At 48.7% G+C, this 17,679-nt stretch overlaps 1 protein-coding gene across 1 annotated transcript in view; it reads right to left on the reverse strand.

Moving 5' to 3' along the window:
* Nucleotides 1–17,679, reverse strand: part of MYBPC3 (myosin binding protein C3) — a 55,474-nt gene that overhangs the window by 25,789 nt on the left and 12,006 nt on the right. Inside the window, exons 9-22 of the mRNA XM_038764649.1 lie at nucleotides 16,793–16,795; nucleotides 16,493–16,513; nucleotides 13,000–13,163; nucleotides 12,706–12,838; nucleotides 12,527–12,529; nucleotides 11,706–11,830; nucleotides 9,936–10,041; nucleotides 9,599–9,765; nucleotides 9,170–9,335; nucleotides 8,849–8,955; nucleotides 8,022–8,051; nucleotides 5,463–5,599; nucleotides 5,090–5,167; nucleotides 2,664–2,823 (exon numbers count right to left, since the gene is read on the reverse strand). Of these exons, the coding sequence (XP_038620577.1) occupies nucleotides 2,664–2,823; nucleotides 5,090–5,167; nucleotides 5,463–5,599; nucleotides 8,022–8,051; nucleotides 8,849–8,955; nucleotides 9,170–9,335; nucleotides 9,599–9,765; nucleotides 9,936–10,041; nucleotides 11,706–11,830; nucleotides 12,527–12,529; nucleotides 12,706–12,838; nucleotides 13,000–13,163; nucleotides 16,493–16,513; nucleotides 16,793–16,795 (1,400 nt within the window). The remainder of the gene's footprint in view (nucleotides 1–2,663; nucleotides 2,824–5,089; nucleotides 5,168–5,462; nucleotides 5,600–8,021; nucleotides 8,052–8,848; nucleotides 8,956–9,169; nucleotides 9,336–9,598; nucleotides 9,766–9,935; nucleotides 10,042–11,705; nucleotides 11,831–12,526; nucleotides 12,530–12,705; nucleotides 12,839–12,999; nucleotides 13,164–16,492; nucleotides 16,514–16,792; nucleotides 16,796–17,679) is intronic.

Consider the following 17,679-nt stretch of genomic DNA (forward strand, 5'->3'; position numbering starts at 1 on the left):
GCAATCAGGTTCCCTGTGGTAGAAGCTGTGTGTGTTTGTCTATGTTTCTATATACTAGTCTATTGATTTTATTTCGTTAATATGTTTTGTTTTGTCATCTGTCTCCCCCTTCTAGAGTGTATTGTAGTCTCCCTAGCACTGAGTACAGTGCTCTGCACGCAATTAGTGCTCTATAACTACGACTGAACGCAGTCGTTTTCCACCTTACAGGAGCTGCTGCAATCAGGTTCCCTGTGGTAGAAGCTGTGTGTGTTTGTCTATGTTTCTATATACTAGTTTGATTTTATTTCGTTAATATGTTTTGTTTTGTCGTCTGTCTCCCCCTTCTAGAGTGTATTGTAGTCTCCCTAGCACTGAGTACAGTGCTCTGCAAGCAATAAGTGCTCAATAACTACGACAGAACGAAGTCATTTTCCACCTTACAGGAGCTGCTGCAATCAGGTTCCCTGTGGCAGAAGCTGTGTGTGTTTGTCTATGTTTCTATATACTAGTCTATTGATTTTATTTCGTTAATATGTTTTGTTTTGTCATCTGTCTCCCCCTTCTAGAGTGTATTGTAGTTTCCCTAGCATTGAGTACAGTGCTCTGCACGCAATAAGTGCTCAATAACTACAACTGAACGAAGTCGTTTTCCACCTTACAGGAGCTGCTGCAATCAGGTTGCCTGTGGTAGAAGCTGTGTGTGTTTGTATATGTTTCTGTATACTAGTCTATTGATTTTATTTCGTTAATATGTTTTGTTGTCTGTCTCCCCCTTCTAGAGTGTATTGTAGTCTCCCTAGCATTGAGTACACTGCTCTGCACGCAATAAGTGCTCAATAACTACGACTGAACAAAGTCATTTTCCACCTCACAGGAGCTGCTGCAATCCCATTGTTGGGTAGGGACCGTCTCTATATGTTGCCCACTTGGACTTCCCAAGCGCTTAGTACGGTGCTCTGCACACAGTAAGCCCTCAATAAATATGATTGAATGAATGAATGAATGAATGAGCCCCCTTTTTCCTCTCTTCCTCCCCATCCCCCCCACCCTACCTCCTTCCCCATCCCCCCCACCCTACCTCCTTCCCCTTCCCACTTGTATATATATTTGAACAGATTTATTATTCTATTTTACTTGTACGTATTTACTATTCTATTTATTTTGTTAATGATGTAACTTGTACTTCCCAAGCGCTTAGTACAGTGCTCTGCACACAGTAAGCGCTCAGTAAGTACAACTGAATGAATGAATGAATCAGGTTCCCTGTGGTAGAAGCTGTGTGTGTTTGTCTGTTTCCATATACTAGTCTATTGATTTTATTTCGTTAATATGTTTTGTTTTGTCGTCTGTCTCCCCCTTCTAGAGTGTATTGTAGTCTCCCTAGCACTGAGTACAGTGCTCTGCACGCAATAAGTGCTCAATAACTACGACTGAACGAAGTCGTTTTCCACCTTACAGGAGCTGCTGCAATCAGGTTCCCTGTGGTAGAAGCTGTGTGTGTCTATGTTTCTATATACTAGTCTATTGATTTTATTTCGTTAATATGTTTTGTTTTGTCGTCTGTCTCCCCCTTCTAGACTGTGAGCCCGCTGTTGTGTAGGGACCGTCTCTAGATGTTGCCAACTTGGACTTCCCAAGTGCTTAGTACAGTGCTCTGCATACAGTAAGCACTCAATAAATACAATTGAATGAATGAATTCCCTGCCCACAGTGAGCTTACAATCTAGAGGGAGCCCTGTGTGGGTTGGATTTGCAGGGCACAGCCCGGTGATGGACCAGGATGGACCCTCTCTGTTACTCTACATATTTATTTTATTTGTACCTATTTATTCTATTTCTTTTAATTTGTTAATATGTTTTGTTGTCTGTATCCCCCTTCTAGACTATGAGCCCGCTGTTGTGTAGGGACCGTCTCTAGATGTTGCCAACTTGGACTTCCCAAGCGCTTAGTACAGTGCTCTGCATACAGTAAGCGCTCAATAAATACAATTGAATGAATGAATTCCCTGCCCACAGTGAGCTTACAATCTAGAGGGAGCCCTGTGTGGGTTGGATTTGCAGGGCACAGCCCGGTGATGGACCAGGATGGACCCTCTCTGTTACTCTACTTATTTTATTTGTACCTACTTATTCTATTTCTTTTATTTTGTTAATATGTTTTGTTTTGTTGTCTGTCTCCCCCTTCTAGACTGTGAGCCCGCTGTTGGGTAGGGACCATCTCTAGATGTTGCCAACTTGGACTTCCCAAGCGCTTAGTCCAGTGCTCTGCACACAGTAAGCGCTCAATAAATACGATTGAATGAATGAATTCCCAGCCCACAGTGAGCTTACAATCTAGAGGGAGCCCTGTGTGGGTTGGATTTGCAGGGCACAGCCCGGTGATGGACCAGGATGGACCCTCTCTGTTACTCTACTTATTTATTTTATTTGTACCTATTTATTCTCTTTTAATTTGTTAATATGTTTTGTTGCCTGTCTCCCCCTTCTAGACTGTGAGCCCGCTGTTGGGTAGGGACCGTCTCTAAATGTTGCCAACTTGGACTTCCCAAGCACTTAGTCCAGTGCTCTGCACACAGTAAGCGCTCAATAAATACGATTGAATTGAGCGAAATTCTGCCCCGTGCCCAGTTGGCGCACCCACCGGGGAGAGGGACCGTACCCCGTCTTCCCTTCAGCCTCACCAATGACTTTGACGGTGATGTTGACCTGATCCTCGCCGGCCGGGTTCTTCACCGTCACCGTGTAGACTCCCTCATCCTCCTTCTCCGCCCCCTCGATGGTGAAGACGCAGCGATCTTGGTGGGTCTCCACGCGAACGCGGCCCTCTGCCTCGCACAGTAACTAAGGGGCAACCATGCCAATGGGAGCGTGGTCGGTCAAAGGCATGGCCACGACTGAGCCCACGCCCAGAAAAAAGCTCTTGCTGTCCCTGGGCATGTTCCGCTCCTCCTGGCTCTGCCCTCGGGCTCCTGGAGAAGTCAAGCTTGTGATGGGAATCAGGAATTCTCAGCACCCAGGTCTTGGGCAGAAACTCCTCACCCTCGGCTTTAAGGCTGTCCATCACCTGGCCTCCTCCTACCTCACCTCCCTTCTCTCCTTCTGCAGCCCAGCCCGCACCCTCCGCTCCTCTGCCACTAATCTCCTCACCGGGCCTCGTTCTCACCTGTCCCGCCATCGACCCCCGGCCCACGTCAGCCCCCTGGCCTGGAAGCGCTCAATAAATACGATTGAATGAATGAATGAATGAATATGTATATATGTTTGTACATATTTATTACTCTTTATTTTACTTGTACATATTTATTCTATTTATTTTATTTGGTTTATATGTTTTGCTTTGTTGTCCGTCTCCCCCTTCTAGACTGTGAGCCCACTGTTGGGTAGGGACCGTCCCTAGATGTTGCTAACTTGTACTTCCCAAGCACTTAGTACAGTGCTCTGTACACAGTAAGCGCTCAATAAATACGATCGAATGGAATGCCCTCCCTCCCCACATCCGCCAAGCTAGCTCTCTTCCTCCATTCAAGGCCCTACTGAGAGCTCACCTCCTCCAGGAGGCCTTCCCACACTGAGCCCCCTCCTTCCCCTCTCCATCCCCCCCGCCTTACCTCCTTCGCTTCCCCACATCACCTGTATATATGTATATATGTTTGTACATATTTATTACTCTATTTATTTATTTTACTTGTACATATCTATTCTATTTATTTTATTTTGTTAATATGTTTGGTTTTGTTCTCTGTCTCCCCCTTCTAGACTGTGAGCCCGCTGTTGGGTAGGGACCATCTCTATATGTTGCCAACTTGTACTTCCCAAGTGCTTAGTACAGTGCTCTGCACACAGTAAGCGCTCAATAAATACGATTGATTGATTGATTGATTAGGCCCCACCCTCCAGCTCTGCCCTCCATCATCCGGGCATTTCCAGGGCTGATGACTTCAGCCAGCGTGGTCCTGGAAGCTCCAGCTGGAAATGGCCCAGGTTGGAAACTGGGTGGGCAAGGAGTGCTCCAGGGCAAAGAAAGGAAGAGGAGGAGACACCGTGTCCTGGAAAATCATGACTTTCTGGGTTCTAACCCCAGCTCTGCCACTTTTTCATTCATTCATTCATTCAATTGTGTTTATTGAGCGCTTACTGTGTGCAGAGCACTGTACTAAGCGCTTGGGAAGTACAAGTTGGCAGCATATAGAGATGGTCCCTACCCAACAGTGGGCTCACAGTCTAGAAGGGGGAGACAGACAACAAAACAAAACAATGTCTGCTACGTGACTTGGGCAAGTCACTTCCCAGACTGAGCCCCTTCCTTCCTCTCCCCCTCACCCCCCTCTCCATCCCCGCCATCTTACCTCCTTCCCTTCCCCACAGCACCTGTATATATGTATATATGTTTGTACATATTTATTACTCTATTTTACTTGTACATATCTATTCTATTTATTTTATTTTGTTAGTATGTTTGGTTTTGTTCTCTGTCTTTGTTCTCTGTCACAATTAATAATAATTAATAATTGTGGTATTTGCTAAGCACTTACCAGTGCCAAGCACTGTTCTAAGCACTGGGGTAGATACAAAGTAATAAGGTTGGACACAGTCCCTCATGGGGTTCCCAGTCTTCATCCCCACTTTGCAGATGAGATAACAGCGTGGCTTAGTGGCTTAGTGGCAAGAGCCTGGGCTTTGGAGTCAGAGGTCATGGGTTCAAATCCCGGCTCCGCCAACTGTCAGCTGTGTGACTTTGGGCAAGTCACTTCACTTCTCTGGGCCTCAGTTCCCTCATCTGTAAAACGGGGATTAAGACTGTGAGCCCCCCGTGGGACAACCTGATCACCTTGTAACCTCCCCGGCGCTTAGAACGGTGCTTTGCACATAGTAAGCGCTTAATAAATGCCATAATTATTGCTTATTGCTATTGTTATTATAACAGAGGATCAATTTGGGGATAAAATGGGGATGAAGACTGTGAGCCCCCCGTGGGACAACCTGATCACCTTGTAACCTCCCCGGCGCTTAGAACGGTGCTTTGCCAGTCGTAAGCGCTTAATAAATGGCATCATTATTATTATTATTATCATTATGAAGGTCAGGCCCAGGGTTCAGACCCACTCACCTTCTTATCGAACACCCACTCTTCACTGGCCCCAGCGTCTTCGGCATTGTCGGCGGCCCCAGGTGAAGTATCTCTTCCCTGAAGTATCACAGAGGCTGGTCAGAGCGGGATGGAAGGAGGGAGCGAGGGACGGAGGAAGGGATGGGCGGGAAGGAGGGCAGCCAAGCATTTGAGCATAGGGTGGGGAGTCCTGACCTGCTTCACGGTGGGATGACCCTGGGGCTCTCGACACCGGCCTCTGGATCCAGCCCAGATTCCGTTCCAATTTCCTCCTCCATTCCCTGAGTCCCAATAACTACCCCAGGCAAGACCCTGGTCCCACCCGGCCACCCTTCTCAGGTGCCAGGGTTGGGGAGAGCCAAGGGGCCGGTACCTTTTTGGCTTTCTGCCAGATCACAGTGGGCGCGGGGTCCCCGGAGATGGGGACGTCCAGCCTCAGTTTGTTCCCGGCCACGACCACGATGGTGTCGGGCAGCCGGCCCGGGCAATCCAAGTGGATCTTGGGAGGCTCTAAGGGAGGAGGCAGAGATGTGTCTCGTTCTCACCCATCCCGCCGTCGACCCCCGGCCCACATCATCCCCCTGGCCCGGACTGCCCTCCCTCCACACATCCGCCAAGCTCGCTCTCTTCCTCCCTTCAAAGCCCTACTGAGAGCTCACCTCCTCCAAGAGGCCTTCCCAGCCTGAGCCCCCTTTTTCCTCTCCTCCTCCCCAACCTCCCGCCCTACCTCCTTCCCCCCCCACCACAGCACCCGTATATACGTTTGTACAGATTTATGACTCTATTTATTTTACTTGTACATATTTACTATTCTATTTATTTTGTTAATGATGGGCATCTAGCTTTACTTCTATTTATTCTGACGACTTGACACCTGACCACATGTTTTGTTTTGTTGTCTGTCTCCCCCTTCTAGACTGTGAGCCCGTTGTTGGGTGGGGACCGTCTCTATATGTCGCCAACTTGTACTTCCCAAGCGCTTAGTACAGTGCTCTGCACACAGTAAGCACTCAATAAATACGATTGAATGAATGAATGAATGAATCCCTCTTCCTTACCTCCTTCCCCTCCCCACAGCACCTGTATATATGTTTGTACAGATTTATTACTCTATTTATTTTACTTGTACAAATTTACTATTCTATTTTGTTAATGATGTGCATTTAGCTTTTAATTCCATTTGTTCTGACGACTTGACACCTGTCCCCATGTTTTACTTTGTTGTCTGTCTCCCCCTTCTAGACTGTGAGCCCGCTGTTGGGTAGGAACCGTCTCTATATGTTGCCAATTTGTACTTCCCAAGCGCATAGTACAGTGCTCTGCACTCAGTAAGCGCTCAATAAATACCACTGAATGAATGAATGAATGAATGAATTCCTCTTCCTTACCTCCTTCCCCTCCCCGCAGCGCCTGTATATATGTTTGTACAGATTTATTACTCTATTTATTTTACTCGTACATATTTACTATTCTATTTTGTTAATGATGTGCATTTAGCTCTTAATTCCATTTGTTCTGACGACTTGACACCTGTCCCCATGTTTTGTTTTGTTGGCCGTCTCCCCCTTCTAGACTGCGAGCCCGTTGTTGGGTAGGGACCGTCTCTACATGTTGCCACTTTGTACTTCCCAAGCGCTTAGTGCTCTGCACTCAGTAAGCGCTCAGTAAAGACGATTGAATGAATGAATAGCAGCAGGCTGGCAGCGCAGCTGGTAGAGGGTGGGGAGAGTGTTGGGGCTGAGGCTGAGGAGAAGGATTGCTTTTTATAGAGAGAGGATATGGGGGCGGGAGTGAGATTTGCACTGAATTACTTGCCTTAATGTGCACAGTGTGGGAAATAGCATGGACTAAGTGAAGATCTGGGTTCTAATTCTGGGTCTGTCGCATGCTTGCTGTGTGACCTTGGGCAAGTCACTTAACTGCTCTGTGCCTCAGTTACCTCATCTGTAAAATGGAGATTAAGACTTGGAGCCCCATTCCGTGTCCAACCCTGATTAGCTTCTATCTTCCCCAGCACTTAGTATGCTGCCTGGCACCTAGCAAGTGCTTAACCAATACCATTAAAAAAACATGTCTCCGGCCAAATACTTCTCATGCATTTCGACCTAAGGGATTTACTTTCACAGCCTTCAAACAGACGGAGCCAGTCAGGCTTTGACTCCGATCCTGTTCCTGCCTCTCTGCCCCGTTTGGTTCAAATGTTTCCCAAGGAGATTCAGAACTCGCAGGTGTGGAAAGAGGAAGAAGCAGAGCGCTCCTTGAACTGAATCCCCTCTCCCTCTATCTGCTCTGTTCTGCTATTCCCCTCAGCTATGGGAGGCAGAGACGGGCAGAGGAGAATATATCAATAATTTCATTTTGTCTACCCCGTCCGGCCATCCCCTTCAGCTGTGGGAGGCGAGATGGGCAGAGGTGAATATATCAATAATTCTATTTATTTATAATGATGCTATTGACGCCTGTTTACTCGTTTTGATGTTTGTCTCCCCGCTTCTAGACTGTAAACCCGGTGTGGGCAGGGATTGTCTCTCTTTATTGTTGACTGGTACTTCCCGAGCGCTTAGTATACAGTGCTCTGCACACCGTAAGCACTCAATAAATATGATTGAATGAATGCCAGCTAGGCAGGCCCAGGGCTGTGGCCCCTCAGGGCCCTTGACGTCAATTCCGGAGTCCTGAATCGGGGATGTGGGCTGACGATGATGGAGGGAAGCAGAGTAGTGGGATGGGGACAGCGGCCAGGAGGAGTCACGGAAGGAATGGGAACAGGGATTCATTCATTCAGTGGAGGAGGGAGGCTCCGGACTAGGTGGGGGCCGTCTCTATATGTTGCCACATGTACTTCCCAAGCGCTTAGTACAGTGCTCTGCACACAGTAAGTGCTCAATAAATACGATTGAATAAATGAATGAATGAATCTTGGGGCACTCACCTTGTCTAGGCACAAAGTCGATCTTGACCTCTGGAAGAGAATCATAGAATCACAGAGGTGAAAGGGCCCTCAAGAATAAAGGGAGCAAGAGACAAACAGTGTGGCCTAATGGGAAGAGCACGGGCCTGGGAATCAGAGGACCTGAGTTCTAATCCCAGCTGTCCCTTTGGGCAAATCATTCACTCTTCTGTGCCTCAGTTTCCTCATCTGAAAAATGGGGGTCTCAATACTTGTTTCTCCCACCTATTTAGACTGAGAGCAGGCCCCTGGGGGGCAAGGATTGTGTCTGACCTGATTACTTTCCATCTACCCCAGTGCTTAGAACAGGGCATGATGCATATTGAGTGCTTAACGGAGAAGGAGCGTTGCTTCAGCGCTTAGAACGGTGCTTTGCACATAGTAAGCGCTTAACAGATGCCATCATTATTAGTAGATAAAGCACGGGCCTAGGAGACGTGCACTCTGTGCCTCAATTCCCTCATCTGTCAAATGGGGATGAAGACTGCGAGCCCCATGTGGGACATGGATTGTGTCCAATCTGATTAGCTTGTATCTACCCCAGCACTGAGTGCATAGTAAGCGCTCAACAAATACCATAAAAAAGCGATATACCATAATTCTTCTTATTAGGAAAGGCGGGAGCGGAAAGACAATGACCTTCTCCTCCCCTCTGGGCCCTGTGAATCCCAGTTTGATGATCTGGTATGTGGGGAAGGGGCCTGGGGAGGGGTTCTCTTTGGGAGGGAGTTGGCGTGTCCCCCACTAGACGCCCTCGGGACCCTCAGGTCGGTCACTGGCTGTCCCGGGGCCTTCGGAGCCGGACTCACCCATGAAATGGAGCTTGGCAGAGAGATTGCAGGCAAAGCCCTCGGGCACGAAGGTGTAATCGGCCTCATCCGCCGGCGTGACGTCGTCGATGGTCAGCTTGTGGACCCTATCGGTCACCATTTTGCCACTCAGTGGGGGTGCCCCAGCAAGCCAAGGGGGCAAAAATGACACAGGGACCCCCTCGCTCGACCCGCCTGGCTCCTCGCCATCCCCGCCGGGTCCAGAGTGATAGATGAAGGGGCCGTGCCTGGCACGGGGCACGGGAGGGACAAGCTCCGCGGCATCCCACCCACGGGCTGAGCCTCCCCTTGCCCGCTCACCTGCCAATGTGGGAAATTTTCACCCGGCTGTCAGGGACCAGCTCCTGCCCGTTCTTCAGCCAGACGCCCCGCACGTTCTCATCGGACACCTCGCACTTGAATACGGCCTGGTCCCGCGCCCCCACGGTCAAGTCCGCGATGCTCTGGTACACCTCCAGCTTCTTCTCTGGGGGGGTGGGGCCGGCACTGGTTAGTGGGAATAGGCCCCTAGAACCAGGGCACGGATACGTGGCGGCAAGAGAGGCGGCCGGTTGGATAAGGACTGAGCACACCGGCCCCGGATACTGGGGATGCGACTGGGGTGGCTGAACCGGGGCGCGATGGGAGAGACTCTGTGTGTGTTTCTGTGTGGTTGTGGCGCGTTGGGGCGGGGTGATGGGGAGCAGGGGGAGCAGAGTCCGGAGCTGAGGTCCCTCCTCCGTCCCTCACCCTGTACGATGAGCTCTGCCAGGGACTGCCCGCCGCTGGTGCGAATGGCGTAGTGTCCGCTGTCCTCGGCCGTGGCCTCGTTGATGATCAGGTGGTGCTTCTTCCCGTCTTTCTTGAATCGGTACTTGAAGGTCTCTTCCCGGGTCAGTTCTACCCCGTCCTTCAACCTGGGCCAAGCAGCTGGCTCAGCTGGGCACCCACCCCTGACCCTCCCCAGGGCCCTGGTGGTGCTGCCACGGGGAAGGCAAAACTCCGGAAGAGTTTTCCCGCCCGCGAGGGGCCCGCCTCCCTCTCTCCCCGTGCTCTGGGTGCCCACCCTGCCCGAGACGGCCCTTACCATTTTACAGGGGCCCCCTCCTCCGACACCTCACACTCAAACTCCACTCTCTCGCCCACCGTCACCAGCTGGTCCTCCAGGGCCCGGGTGATCAGCACCGGGGGCTCTGCCAAAGCACAACAGCTCCAGCTGAGCACTCCAAGGACAGTGGACAGTGTCCAACAGTGGTATCGGCTGAGTGTTTGCTGTGTGCAGAGCACTGTACTGTCTTCTTGGGAGATAATAATAATGATAATAAGCGCTTACTACGTGCAAAACACTGTTCTAAGCGCTGGGGAGGTCACAAGGTGATCAGGTTGTCCCACGTGGGGCTCACAGTCTTAATCCCCATTTTACAGATGAGGTGACTGAGGCCCAGAGAAGTTAAGCGACTTGCCCAAAGTCACACAGCTGGCAGTGGGTGCCAATTCTAGTCTTCTAGACTGTGAGCCCGCCTTCTAGACTGTGAGCCCGCTGTTGGGTAGGGACCATCTCTACTTGTACTTCCCAAACGCTTAGTACAGTGCTCTGCACACAGTAAGCGCTCAATAAATATGATTGAATGAATGAATTGGTGGAGCCGGGATTTGAACCCATTACTCCTGACTCCAAAGACCGGGCTCTTTCCATTGAGTCACGCTGCTTCTCTACATACGGCTGGTAGCTTGGACTTCCCAAGCGCTTAGTACAGTGCTCTGCATACAGACTGATCCCCCTCCTTCCTCTCCCCCCCATCCCCCCTGCCTTACCTCCTTCCCCTCCCCACAGCACCTGTATATTTGTATATATATTTGTACGTATTTATTACTCTATTTATTTTACTTGTACATATTCTATTTATTTTATTTTGTTAATATGTTTTGTTTTGTTCTCTGTCTCCCCCTTCTAGACTGTGAGCCCACTGTTGGGTAGGAACCGTCTCTATATGTTGCCAACTTGTACTTCCCAAGCGCTTAGTACAGTGCTCTGCACACAGTAAGCTCTCAATAAATGCGGCTGAATGAATGAATGAATTTTATTTTGTTGCTATGTTTTGTTTTGTTCTCTGTCTCTCCCTTCTAGACTGTGAGCCCCCTGTTGGGTAGGGACCGTCTCTATATGTTGCCAACTTGGACTTCCCAAGCGCTTAGTACAGTGCTCTCAGTAAGCGCTCAATAAATGCGATTGAATGAATGAATGAATTTTATTTTGTTGATACGTTTTGTTTTGTTGTCTGTCTCTCCCTTCTAGACTGTGAGCCCGCTGTTGGGTAGGGACCGTCTCTATATTTTGCCAACTTGTACTTCCCAAGCGCTTAGTACAGTGCTCTGCACACAGTCAGCGCTCAATAAATACGACTGAATGAATGAATGAATCATCATCATCATCATCAATCGTATTTATTGAGCGCTTACTATGCGCAGAGCACTGTACTAAGCGCTTGGGAAGTACAAATTGGCAACATATAGAGACAGTCCCTACCCAACAGTGGGCTCACAGTCTAAAAGGGGGAGACAGAGAACAAAACCAAACATACTAACAAAATAAAATAGAATAGATATATGTAGAAATAAATTAAATAAATAAATAAATAGAGTAAAAAAATATGTACAAACATATATATATATATACAGGTGCTGTGGGGAAGGGAGGGAGGTAAGATGGGGGGATGGAGAGGGGGACCCAATACCTGCCCTCGAGGAATCTGCAGTCTACTGGTAGCCCCCAAGGGCTCTCTGGCTGGGATCTGTGGGGGGATCTAGGAGGACCCAAAGTCAGGGAAGGGCAGCAATCGGGCATTCCTGGCCTTACCTTTGACAAAGAGCTCCGTGCTGCTCTTTTCCCCGCCCACCACGCACTGGTAGGCGGCATCGTCTGCCAGGGAGCATTGGCTGATGGTCAGGAAACGCTTGTTCCCCACAGCCTCGAAGATGTACCTGCGGAAGACACCTGCCACTCAGATGGGAGAGACTGGGCCACCCCTACGTCGAAGCACAGGTGTGTTGGGGGCGGCCTGGGGTGAACACACACGTGAAAGGGGCAAACTAGGCCATATCACTCCAACGAACTTGTGGGGAGGGCTATCTGGGCTTAGCCTAGCCCAAAGAAGCCCAGGGTCGGGGCAGGATATCAGTCTCTCTCCCTTTCAGGGGCATGGAGGGAGATGGGGGAAGACACAGATTCCCGAGCTGGTCCACTCTGCATGGCGTCTGGGGGAAACGAGGGCAGGGCATCCCACGAAAGCAAGAGATAAATGGGTCTTCCCACTTGGCATTGGGCTCAAGAGTTCCCTGGGAGAGTTCCGGCTGCCGGCTGAGGGTGGGTGATTTAGGGGAAATTTTGGTAGCGCCAATTAAAATGACAGCTGGTGGCCATCTTCCTGGTCACCATCCAAGGGACCCTGTGGGAAGACTGTGAGCCCACTGTTGGGTAGGGACTGTCTCTATACGTTGCCAGTTTGCACTTCCCAAGCGCTTAGTACACTGCTCTGCACGCAGTAAGCGCTCAATAAATACGATTGATGATGATGATGATGATTTCCCACCGGTGACCTCCCCGCCAGGCCGGGGCTTCCAGGTGACCTGACTCCCACAGCCCACGGGACCCGGCAGCTGGGCCCGCGTCGGACTCACTTGCTGCGGAGCAGAAGTCGGAGAACAATCCGTGGGCAGCCGGAGAGGTGGGGACAGAGACATAGCGGTGAGAACAGAAACTTGAGGCCCCTAAGCCTTCTCTCCCTCCGTCCTCCACCCCTCTCCCGGGCTGCCAGTGGGCTTCTCCGTACCCCTCCCGCCTCCATTCCCTTTTCCACCTGCCGCTCATTTGGATCTCCTGGCCGTTCTTCAGCCACTTGACCTCGGCGTCTGGGTCGGCCACCTCCACCACCAGCTTGATCTTATGGCCCTTGGGCACCTGGTAGGCGGGGTCCAGCTTCTTCTGAAAAGCTGTGGCCGGACACACTGGGCCTCAGCCCCCGGCCCGGCCCGGCCTTCTTCCACGTGGGCCGGGAAGAGTGAACCGATGCCCTGTGCCGTGCCAAGCCGGTACCCGAGGTGAGCGCGGTGGGAACGCTTGTGGAACCGGGGACCCCCCCCCCCCCACGAACCTGTGCTTTTCTTCTCCTCCTTCCGCATGCCCTTGAGGCGCTTGAGCATGCCCCGCAGGTCGGTGATGCCGTGCTGGAAGGCGATGCGCTCGTACTCGGACGGGGAAGCGTTGCGCAGGATGTTCCACACGTCCTCCTCCGCCGGGGCTTCCAGCTTGGGGTCCCTGGCATCCAGGCCCCAGCCCCGGCCCCGGGGAGAGGGACAGGGAGACGGGGACAAGGGGACAGAGGGGATGGAAGGAGACACACACAGACAGACACACAGACAGATGGACAGACGGACAGATAGACAGACAGAGGGGGAGGCTGAGCAGGGCCGCCAGGGGGCGCCCCGGCCCGGCCTCCCCGCACCCCCCACCGAGGACCCGCCCGACACCAGGGGGCGCCCTTTCGTTCGTTCATTCATTCGTTCATTCTTTCTACATTCATTCGTTCGTTCGCTCATTCATTCATTCAGTTGTGTTTGTTGAGCGCTTACTGTGTGCACAGCACTGTACTAAGCGCTTGGAAAGTACAAGTTAGCAGCATCTAGAGACGGTCCCTACCCAACAGTGGGCTCACAGTCCAGAAGGGGGAGACGGACAACGAAACAAAACATATTAACAAAATAAAATAAATAGAATAAATATGGACAAGTACAATAGAGTAATATGTACAAACATACACACACACATATATATATGTGTGTGTGTATACATATGTGTGTATGTATATATGTGTATATATACACATATATATGCATGTGTATGTATATATGCATATGTGTGTGTATGTATACGTATATATGTGTGTATATATGTATATGTGTGTGTATATATGTGTGTGTATATGTATATATATATATATTCGTTCGTTCTTCATTCATTCATTCGTTCATTCTTCATTCATTCATTCGTTCATCCTTCATAAATTCGTTCCTCATTCATTTATTCTTCATTCATTCATTCGTTCGTTCTTCATTCATTCGTTCATTCTTCATAAATTCGTTCTTCATTCATTCTTCGTTCATTCGTTCTTCATTCGCTCATTCGTTCCTCATTAATTCGTTCTTCATTCATTCATTCGTTCATTCTTCATAAATTCGTTCTTCATTCCTTCATTCGTTCATTCTTCATAAATTCGTTCTTCATTCATTCATTCGTTCATTCTTCATAAATTCGTTCTTCATTCATTCATTCATTCATTCTTCATTCATTCTTCATAAATTTGTTCTTCATTCATTTATTCATTTTTCATTCATTCGTCATTCATTCATTCGTTCGTTCATTCATTCATTCTTCATTCATTCGTTCATTCTTCATTCATTCTTCATAAATTCGTTCTTCATTCATTTATTCTTCATTCATTAATTCATTCATTTGTTCATTCTTCATTCGTCATTTTTAACTCGTTCGTTCATTCGTTGTTCATTCATTCGTTCATTCTTCATTCATTCTTCATAAATTCATTCTTCATTTATTTTCATTCATTCATTCGTTCATTCTTCATTCATTCGTTTGTTCTTTCATTCGTTCACTCTTCATTCATTCATTCGTTCTTCATAAATTCGTTCTTCATTCATTCATTAGTTCATTTTTCATTCATTCGTTCATTCTTTATTCATTCATTCATCATTCATTCGTTCTTCCTTCCTTCCTTCATTCATTCAATCTTTTTTATTGAGTGCTTACTGTGTGTGCAGAGCACTGTACTAAGCGCTTGGGAAGTACAAGTTGGCAACACATACATCGAGAGACAGTCCCTACCCAACAACTGGCTCACCTTCATTCATTCTTCATTCATTCATTCATCGTATTTATAGAGCGCTTACTGAGTGCAGAGCACTGTACTAAGCACTTGGAAAGTACAATTCGGCAACAAATAGAGACAATCTCTGCCCAACAACAGGCTCACAGTCTAGAAGGGGGGGGACAAGCATCAAAACAAGTAAACAGGCATCGATAGCATCAATATCAATAAATGGAATTATAGATAATAATGTTGATATTTGTTAAGCGCTTACTATGTGCTGAGCACTGTTCTAAGCGCTGGGGTAGATACAAGGTCACCAGGTTGTCCCACGTGGGGCTCACAGTCTTAATCCCCATTTTACAGATGAGGGAACTGAGGCCCAGAGAAGTGAAGTGACTTGCCCGAAGTCACACAGCTGACAAGTGGTGGAGCTGGGATTAGACCCCCACAACCTCTGACTTCCAAGCCCGGGCTCTTTCCACTAAGCCATGCTGCTTCTCTGCATATCATTAATAAAATAAATAGAATAATAAATATGTACATATATACAAAAGTCAGAAGCAGTGTGGCTCAGTGGAAAGAGCACGGGCTTGGGAGTCAGAGGTCATGGGTTCTAATCCCGGCTACGCCATTTGTCGGCTGTGTGACTTTGGGCAAGTCCCTTAGCTTCTCTGGGCCTCAGTTACCTCACCTGTAAAATGGGGATTAAGACTGTGAGCTCCACGTGGAACAACCTGATTACCTTGTATCCCCCCAGCACTTAGAACAGTGCTTGGCACATAGTAAGCGCTTAACAAATGCCATTATTAAAAAAGTGCTGTGGGGCGGGGAGGGGGGTAGAGCAGAGGGGAGCGGGTCGAGATGATGGGGAAGGGAGGAGGAACAGAGGAAAAGGAGGGCTTAGTCTGGGAAGGCCTCAATTCATTCTTCTTCTTCTTAAGTAAGCACTTAACAAATACCATCATCATTATTATTATTATTATTAGTTCATTTTTTCATTCATTCATTCTTCTTCTTAAGTGCTTAACAAATACCATCATTATTATTATTATTATTCGTTCATTTTTTCATTCATTCTTCTTCTTCTTAAGAAAGCGCTTAACAAATACCATCATTATTATTATTATTATTATTCATTCTTTTTTTCATTCATTCATTCCTTCATTTGTCTTTCATTCATTCTTTCCTTCATTCATTCTTCACTCATTCAGTCGTATTTATTGAGCGCTTACTGTGTAGAGCACTGTACTAAATGCCTGGGAGAGTACAATGCAACAATAAACAGTTGCATTTCCTGCCCACAACGGGCTTACAGTCTAGGTCGGGGGGGAGACAGACATCACCAGCGTTAGGGCGTTTCTGGAGGGCTGCCCTAAATTGGCCCCTCTCAGAGAGGAGGGTAGAGGGGCGAGGGGACCCTGAGGGGGTGCAGAGAGGGTGGGGTGCCCAGGGCATCCGGGGGGGGGGTCCCTGGAGCTGTAGGGGGCCCCCTGGGAGGTCATGGATTCGAATCCTGCCTCCGCCACATGTCTGCTGTGTGACCTTGGGCAAGTCACTTAACTTCTCTGAGCCTCAGTTCGCTCATCTGTAAAATGGAGATTAAGACTGTGTGCCCCAGGTGGGACAAACTGATCACCTTGTACCCACCCCACCAGGGCTTAGAACAGCTTCGTACATAGTAAGCGCTCAACAAATGCCATCATTATTGTTATTATTATGAGCAGGAGGGCCTGGCACAGCACGGGTGGACGGAGGCACTCACCGTGGCGTGCGCAGGAAGCTGCTGAGCTCCGAGGCAGGGGTGGGGCGGGTGGAGAGAGCAGCAGGACAACGTCAGGGTGCCCCAATGCCATCCTCTTGGGATCCCCCCTCCTCCCTGGCAGCCCTCCTCCAGGCCCTAGGCCCTGTTCCCACCCCGCCATCCGCCTGCCCACCCAACAGGGGAGGCCAGCACAGCCCCGGCAGTGAGTTCAGACCAGATCAGACCCGTTCAGACCCGGATGGGCAGCTCTGCCCACTCCACCCCACTCCCCGAACAGCAGCCGAGATGATCCATCCTTACTCTCTGGTCAGTGATGGTGGCGAGGGGCCGGCAGGTGACACGGAGGGGCGAGAGAAGAAAGAAAGAGAGGTAGGGGTATCACACCCCTTAGTGAGACCCCTTGATTCTCCCCTGGCATTCATTCATTCAATCGTATTTATTGAGCGCTTACTGTGTGCAGAACACCGTACTAAGCGCTTGGGAAGTCCAAGTTGGCAACATCTAGAGATGGTCCCTACCCAACAGCGGGCTCACAGTCTAGAAGGGGGTCCCTACCCAACAATGGGCTCACAGTCTAGAAGGGGGAGACGGACGACCAAACAAAACATGGGGACAGGTGTCAAGTCATCAGAACAAAGAGAATTAAAGCTAAATGTGCATCCTCAACTAAATAAATAGAATAGTAAATATGTACAAGTTAAATAGAGTAATAAATCTGTACAAATAGATATACAGGTGCTGTGGGGAGGGGAAGGAGGTAGGGCGGAGGGGATGGGGATAAGGAGATATTTATTTATTTATTTATTTTACTTGTACATATCTATTCTATTTATTTTATTTTGTTAGTATGTTTGGTTTTGTTCTCTGTCTCCCCCTTTTAGACCGTGAGCCCGCTGTTGGGTAGGGACCGTCTCTATATGTTGCCAACTTGTACTTCCCAAGCGCTTAGTACAGTGCTCTGCACATAGCGCTCAATAAATACGATTGATGATGATGATGATCCTTAACAAAATAAATAGAATAGTAAATATGTACAAGTTAAATAGAGTAATAAATCTGTACAAATAGATATACAGGTGCTGTGGGGAGGGGAAAGAGGTAGGACAGAGGGGATGGGGATAAGGAGATATTTATTTATTTATTTTACTTGTACATATCCATTCTATTTATTTTATTTTGTTAGTATG

The sequence above is a fragment of the Tachyglossus aculeatus genome, chromosome 22 (assembly GCF_015852505.1).
Source record: "Tachyglossus aculeatus isolate mTacAcu1 chromosome 22, mTacAcu1.pri, whole genome shotgun sequence".
Taxonomy (NCBI): Eukaryota; Metazoa; Chordata; class Mammalia; order Monotremata; family Tachyglossidae; genus Tachyglossus; species Tachyglossus aculeatus.